Below are 7,774 nucleotides of genomic sequence, written 5' to 3'. Positions count from 1 at the left end.
CTGAAGGCCGACGCCTGTCTCCCTGAAGAGGGTCAGTCCAGGGCCGTGGGGCTGCATCTGTTCGGAGTCACCCACACCGCCTCTGGCTGCCTCTCCGTGTATTTATGGGTGAACCAGCCTTAGGGCTCACCTTCGCCTGCGGGGCGGGGGTCTCGTCCTCCCATTGGGACACCTTACCTACCACAGGCTGCCCACAGAGGAGGAGCAGATGGGCAGATATCAGGAAGGATACATGTGTGCTCTGTCAGAAACCTTCTGACCAAATGGCTGCTGCTACTAATGTGCCAGTTTCAGAGACTGGGTAGTAACAAAGAGACTCGGCAGTGTAAAAACCATCACAAAATAACATGTGACTGCCCAGGGAGAGATCCTGACCCCTCTAAGGCAGAGGCAGCAACAGAAACTCAAGGGGGAATCGCCGAGCTGTGAGGCAGGGCCGCAGCTCCCAGCGACACACCGGTGAGTCCTCCGAACCTGTGCTGAGCGGGGAGAGACGTGGGGCCACGGCTCAGAGCGGCCCCAGAGCTTTATTACACACACACGCCACCCCAGGAAGTGCACGGTCCTGCGGACGCCGCTGCCGCACAGCCCCTGCGCAGAGGAAGCTGAGGGCTTCGGAATTTTGTCATCAGCAAAAGAATTCACCTGTCGCTTTCATTTACCATTTCCAAGCTATCCCCAGAAAAAAACCCCACTGATGTTTTGTGTCCTAGGTGCCCCCGACCCTCCACCACTGTCAATAGCCTTCTTTCAATGCAGTGTCAGGGAGCTCCGTGCCTCAGAAACAGCGCAAGGCACGACCGAGGCTGTTGGTGTCAAGAAGCCACACTGGGCGAGAGCACACCTGGCGTGTCGCTGGGCCCCGGGCCGGCCGCCTGCTCCAGCGCACGGGTGTCCTCCACGGGCGGCCTGCGCATGTCCGGCACGGGGCACGAGCCCTTCCGGGGGCTCCCCGTCACCAGCATCCAGTGGTTCCGGGGCTTTTCCACCCGGTGTGAGTCCAGGTGCGTGTGAGCAGCGACCTCGGCTTCCTTTCCGAAGTAGGTCCTGGGTGGAGAGAACGCACGCTGGATGCAGACGCAGCTCTCGGGACGCTGGTCGCGCGCACTCGGGAGCCCCTCGCCGGGCTGGCGGCTACAGAGAGCACGGCTGTGGGCTGTGGGCCGGGAGGCCGCCCCGTCGGGGCCAGGCCGCGGGGGCGGGGCCCTCTCGTGGGCAGGGACTTGGGTCACCGAAGGGGCTCTGGTAGGGTCTCTCGGGCCAGCAGAGTTCTATGGGACAGTATTTCGTCATCGAAGGACTGTTCCGTGTGTTGCCGCCCTGTGAATGGAGCTTCTCTGCCCACTTTCCCAGCACCCCCTCCTCCAGAATGGCGTTTCGCGGTGCCTGCGACACGGTACCTGAGGAAGAGATGCCGGTGAGCCGCCAGCCCCCGGTTCGTGTGGCAGTGGTTGATGAGAATTTTGGTATTTGCCTTTAAAAATAAGAAAGAGTGTTATTTGCATTATTAGTTAAGGACTCCAATTTCCTAAAAGCAAAAATCTGTGAATGCAGTGCTTACCCACTTAAATTTACTTAACATAAAGATACGTATATATGGAATAACCTAGAAGGCAAACCGTGAGAGACTGATGGAATGCATTACTGTAGACACACATACGATGGAGCATCATGCCAGCATCCAAAGTTTTCTTGGAGACGGTCTTTGACAACATGAGATATGGTCGCTGGTGTCACAATGCAGGTAAAACGAGAACAGTCCTGATTTTAACCCTCACAAACCCTCCTAAGGCATATATCATCGTCATCCCCATTCCACATATGAGGAAACTGAGATTCCAACAAGTTAACTCATGCAAATACAAGGCAGTTCCACCAAGAGCAAAGCTGGGCAAGGCCGAGCGGAGCAGGGGAATGCGAGGTGTGCATCGCTGTGGCCGTGAGTGTGCCGGCCATGCCGAAGACAGGACCTTGTGAGCGGGGTCCGGGGTAGAGGTCGGGGAGAAGCATGCTGCGTTTGGCGGCTTCAGAGTGACCTGTGACGGGGAGGGGGACAGCCACCTCAGAGGGCCCACCCTCTGTAACTGCACACTCTCCGATGACTTCTAATTCCTCCGCCCTCGTGACGCCTCCAGCCCTGGGCACAACTCCGTGCCCACCAGGCTCTCCTCAGGCCCGCAGCTCGGTCCCGCCCTACAGGCCCAGGGGCCCGAGAAGGCGCCCGGCAGTGAGAACAGGAAGACGCTGCCTGTGGGACCCCCGTGTTCACCTGCATGGAGGCCCCACTGTCCCTTCGCTTGTCCAAGATCTCCCAGTGTCTTTAGGAACGAGACTATAACAGAGGCCTGGAAGGACGCAGTGTCAGCGTCCGCACCGCCTCTGGTCGGGGTTCTCAGGCCAGTCCCAGGGCCAGGGCCTGGGCCTCAGCATGTTCACAAAGGTCTGTAGGTGACTGACTCTAAAGTACAGAGTTGAGAAACATCAACGCAGAAGGCAGCCACAGGGCAAGGTGGGGCCCTCCAAGCTCAAGAGAGAAACGAGGGGAAAAGAGAGCGAGCGAAACCGTAGGCACATAAGGTCCTGGAGCCCCGACGAGCCCGTCTCACAGACGGCCGCAGCGCCTCCCCCTCACAGGTCGCGCACCCCTGCCCTCCCGGCCGCTCACTGGGACAGGGAAGCCTTCGTGCTCCAGGCGTAGCTGGGGGTCGGAGAAGGCCGCCTGCCAGCAGTTCCGGTAGGAGACTTCATCGGTCAGGTACACCTCCTGGAGCCAGGACCTCTTAGATGACTTCAGCAGGGTCCTGTGGTCACTTGTTAAATACAACTGAAAAGGACAGCAAGCAGGTGAATACGTTACCCTACTCAAAAACCTGGGAAATATGACGCCATCAATGGCTGATGACAGGCGTGCTGAGAAGCGATTTTCCAAGTCCCTGTTGCCAACGACCACGAGAGAGGGTTCCCTTTCCTCTCCCTGAGAAACGCCCCCTCAGACTCCATGCTGCCTCACTGCTGCTCCTGCCTCGGGGTGCTGGACTCCTCGGCCTCGCCGCGCTCATTCCCGTCCCTAATCCTCTCCGCTTTCTCAGGGCACAGGGCCTACCTCAGTGTTTATTTATAATGCAAAAAATGTTGTATGTCTGGAGAAATAAATGAGTTCATATACACGAAGTGCCTAAGCACATATTAAGGTGTAATAACCCCCATTTTATAGATGAGAAAGACTCAAAAAGGTTAAATAACTTACTGAAGTCCCACCCCATGGCTTTGCACCTCAGCCGGGGCTCAAGCCCAAGCTTATCTGGCTCTGTTTCACCCCTCATCTCCTGGACAGAGGTAAAGGTGGACAGCCTATGCAATGTATGCAAACTTGAGCATCTCACATTGTCCTTCTCTAATGAGACAGAAGTTTTGACACTAAAAAGTCGAACAATGTTGTCGGATCTAGCACGGGTGGTGTTAAACAGCTATCATACCATTATTATATAATCTGACCATTCACCTCACAGGTGAAGGTGGTATAAATTTTTACTTCTTTCCAGCTGCCTTGAAAGTAAGGCTTTCTCCGTTTTAAGGATATATTTTTGAAATTTTCGAAGTTAGAAGGGATGGGCCCAAGTCGCCGGTGAAGAGCTGTGAGGTGGAGCGCGCGCCTGCAGGGCTCTCTGTCCACGTCCGCAGGCAGCCATGAGCCCACACGGGACAGAACGGCCGGTCCCAAGTAGACACGCAACGTGACGACTCACCATTTTGTCTTCGAATCCCCCTGTGGTCCCGAGGCGGAAGTTCTGCCCGTATCTGAGGACCTCGCCGGTGGCCACTGTGTCTGCGCTGTCCGTGAAGAGGACGTCCAATGTCATTTCTCTGAGTAAGAATCCTTCCACGGCTCTATTTTTTGCATGCACAATTTTGTTTATAATTTCCTTGATAAAGTATATTCGTGTACCGTGCCTGAATCACCTCACTAAACAGAAGGTCTTTCTCTTGGTCTTCAAGCCCAGCCAGCGCCCCTGCCCCCTGCCTTCCAGCACCACCAGCACACAGAGCGCCCCACGTGGGCAGCCTCGAGTGCACTGGGCACATCACCGTGCCCTGCACCGAGGGGCTGGGACAGGGCACTCATGTCTTCAGAGAGAACCAAGGTACACCTTTTGTAGAAATGTAATACAATCTTTCCTCTTAACCCTCCAGGAAACAGAAGCTGTCTTCCTGTAAATTACCTGTATTCAAAATAAGTCTAAATTAAAGACTTAGGGGACTTGCCCTGGCTGGTGCGGCTCAGTGGATTGAGTGCCGGCCTGCAAACCAGAGGGTCCCCAGTTCAATTCCCTGTCAGGGCACGTGTCTGGGTTGTGGGCCGGGTCCCCAGCGGGGGGCGTGCAAGAGGCAACCACACATTGATGTTTTTCTCTCTCTCTTCCCCTCTAAAAATACACACACACAATTTTTTTTAAAAAATAAAGATGTAGAGGACTGGCTATATTCCTGTAATATAAAAATGGCTATCACAATTTAGTAGCTGAGTGAAAGCAATGTTTTTAATTGTAATTTTCAAAATCTCCTCAAGTACATTTATAGTGAACAATGAATTTTTAAATAGCAAATCCCTATGTTATGCCACTTCACATTAAATGATATATTTCTGGTGTAAAAATAACTGGGCAACATTAAAAACGCTGATGTGTCACTACGGAAACCCACTGCGCTTCTATACAGAGTATGAACTTAGTTCCCTGGACCCAATGCCTTTGAATTAAGCATTTTGAATTGAACACAAATTACAAATTCCTGCTCTTTACACTAAAGGGAAGGTAAAGGCTTCTTGACAATAATTCCCAGGGTAATAAAGCAAGAGGGCTCACAGAACTTCTGCTTCCCATTGGCCCTGCTCCCATCCCAGGACATCCTTCAGCTACAAGTGAAAATGGACATTTATGATAAAACTTAAAATATCTTCACCTCAAAATGATAAAAGTGTTTCTGCCAACTGGGATCTTGGTGGGTGCTGCGCTCAGGCCACAGGGCCCCTTGAATGTGTCACTCAGATGGGCTCTGATCTCGTCTAGTGTCAAACACAGGCTCAGGTCCCCGCTGAGAAACAGGTCGGCTTCTGCCTCAGGATGGTCCGGGTTTACGAGCATCACGCTGTCGCCGTTGTGAACATATCCATCCTCAGACACGGAAAGCTGCATCTACAGTGGAAACCGGAGTGTCCCACTGAAACCGCGTGATTCCTGCACGGCCAGGGCCCAGGCCGTCACAGAGGGACCCCCTTCCTTCTCAGGCTGCGGCCATCTCAACACAGGGTCCACTCGGCTCCCTCGAGCCCTGTCCTTCCTTTTCCTGCCACCAACCTGCTCCCAATGTGCCGAATGGAAGCCCCAGTACCCCAAATGAAGTACACTGAGACTGATGCAAACATTACGTGGGTTGAGTCCATTGTTAATTATTCAACATTCACTGAAAATGTCTTCAGAGCCAACTAAGGGGCATTTCATTTTACTAATCCATGTATTAATGTAGTTATTTCTTAATGCAGCTTAACATAATTAACAGCAAACTGCTCTTATGTTTCTGAAATCCTAGAGAATTTTAAACATTGTAGTTTTCCAATCTAAAGAGAAAAACTGGTATTTCCAAACACTAACTCATTTACAGAATTCTCACTTGCTTAATGTACTCACACTCGATTTAACAGAATTTTGAAAACAGTATTTGAATTTAAAATTACTGGTCTCAGAAGGTTCTCTTTCAGTCTTCTGTTTCTCTGTATAAGAAGCTGCCCCTTATCCCTCTTCTCTAAGAAGTCTTTCATGAGCTCCTGGTAAAAAACAAACAAACAAAAACACCAATGAAACACAAAGAGCCAACAACAGTCCTGCATAACACAGATACTGGTACCCTTTAGGTCAAAAGCACCTAAAACGGAAAAGCAAAATTTGAGACCAGAGAAAGAAATGTGAGCATCATGCAAATGGTGAAAATTTTTGTAGTATTACTTTAATATTTTTATATCATTGTACAGTGTTTAGAAAAATGACAAAGACACAAAAAGGAAGCATCACCTGTAATAGCCCCAGCTAGCAACAGTCCTGAGTAACACCTGGAGGCCATGCGTCCCCCCTAAGGTCCCCCTGGTGGTATGATGATCGGCATGAAAGTCCCTCCCCCACCAAGTCTGCCACACAAGGCCCAGGGCCTCGTCAAGCCACCCCGGGAGAACCCAAGGCGGTGAGTGGCAGGTCGGCAACCGGGACACCACAGGGACATTCAGGACAGCGTGTATGACAGGGCGGGGGGGGGGGGGCAGTATTTCTGCTTAGAGCCGCCTCCTCACCCTCCTCGCCTGGACTGCAGCCCCTGGACTCCAAGTCTCTAGGGAACAAGGGGGAAGGAACCCGGAGGGGCTCTAGACTTGGGGGGAGGCACAGTGCCAGTGCGAAGGCTGGGGACGGGGCGCGGGGGTCGGGGGGACGGTGCTTGAAGTCAAGGTACTGAGTCTGGGAGGCCAAGGGGCCTAAGGAGTGAGTAGAAGAGCGGAGCCCCGGGTTCGTGAGACCTCAGGCGATTCCCGGATGGTCGCGAGGGGCACTGGAGATCCCTGTGCTCCGGGAGAAGGGAGCCTTGGGGCGCTCAAGGCCGGCCCCCTTAGGCTGGGCCTGGAGGTCCCTGCGCAGCAGGGGCGCCGCCCGGCCACATCCTCACCTCTTCCAGGTAGATGTCCTCATTCCAGTTGCCCATCCGGACCCCGGGGCCGTACGAGTTCTGCGCCATGCCCTTCCCGGGAGGCCGCTGTTAGCGTGCCCGTCGCCAGGACGACCCGGCCCCCTGCGATTGGACGAGGCCCGCGCCCTGCCAGCCAATGAGAGGCAGCACAGGAGTTGCGCAGGCCCCACCCGGGAGCCGTCACTCCCCGCACCCACCGCGCCGCCGCCGCTCAGGGGGAAAGCGGCCGAGAGGGCACTCGGGGCCCTGCAGACCTCGCTGCCGCGGACGCTCTCCGGAGAGCGACGGGAGACTGGTTTTCCCTCAGACGCCCAAGGAAAGCCGCTGGACCGGGAGAGGGCCGCCTCCGCGGCAGGGCTGCGGAGGCGCTTTCCCGTGAAGGCGTGGCTCGTTTGCGGCCTATTTTTATAACCGGCAGCAGCACCCAGGTCACCCTAACAGCAGAATAATAAGGGCTCAGTGTGAAGGCCGAAATAGTCTAGGAGGCGGGGCGGGGGGGGAGAAAGAACGACTCGGACTGCCGCTGCCCCAGAAGAAGGGAACACACCGCGCTGGCCTGTTCGCCCGCTGCCGCTCCCGTGTTTGGGGGGGCTCGTGTTTCCACGGGCTCCACGCACTGTCCCGATCGACTCCACTCTCCGCGCGCACGGGCGAGCCTGTGCGCTGAAAGAACTGGAGATAAGACCGGGATCTGCGGGAGCCAACCTTCGTTAAAATGTGATTTTATGAGGAGGAGGATGAGCAGCTGCCGCAGCGGACCCGGAGCTTGGCGGGCGCCGAGTGCTGCGCTGTCTACCCAGGACGAGACCGGCAGACACGGGGGCTCCTCTGAGCCATGGACGCAGGCCTTGCAGGAAGACAGGGCAGTGGCAAAAGTGCAGTTAGAGGCGCGCCGGGGGCTGAAAGGCCGATGCCTTTCCGGCCCGGGGCTGTGAGAAGGCGAGTCCAGAGCGGGGCAGGCGGTGACTCGGGAGGGACCGGCGCGGACACTCTCACGCTGTGAGCTCTGGGCCCAGCAGCGCCGCATTCTGGGACACGCTGAAAGGAT

At 54.9% G+C, this 7,774-nt stretch overlaps 1 protein-coding gene across 1 annotated transcript; it reads right to left on the bottom strand.

Annotated features, from left to right (window-relative positions):
- Positions 1-815: 815 nt before the first annotated feature.
- Positions 816-6,774, bottom strand: CFAP161 (cilia and flagella associated protein 161). The gene is made up of 7 exons (XM_054588648.1): positions 6,706-6,774; positions 5,732-5,821; positions 4,960-5,192; positions 3,747-3,831; positions 2,666-2,824; positions 1,401-1,474; positions 816-1,047 (listed from the first exon to the last, which is right to left on the bottom strand). Exons 1-7 carry the CDS (start codon positions 6,772-6,774, stop codon positions 816-818), a joined length of 942 nt encoding a protein of 313 aa, XP_054444623.1.
- Positions 6,775-7,774: the final 1,000 nt, after the last annotated feature.

The sequence above is a fragment of the Pteronotus mesoamericanus genome, unplaced genomic scaffold, assembly GCF_021234165.1.
Source record: "Pteronotus mesoamericanus isolate MK-2021 breed Mesoamerican mustached bat unplaced genomic scaffold, CSHL_Meso_final contig_1242, whole genome shotgun sequence".
Taxonomy (NCBI): domain Eukaryota; kingdom Metazoa; phylum Chordata; class Mammalia; order Chiroptera; family Mormoopidae; genus Pteronotus; species Pteronotus mesoamericanus.
This window is presented reverse-complemented; position numbering and strand designations above follow the sequence as displayed.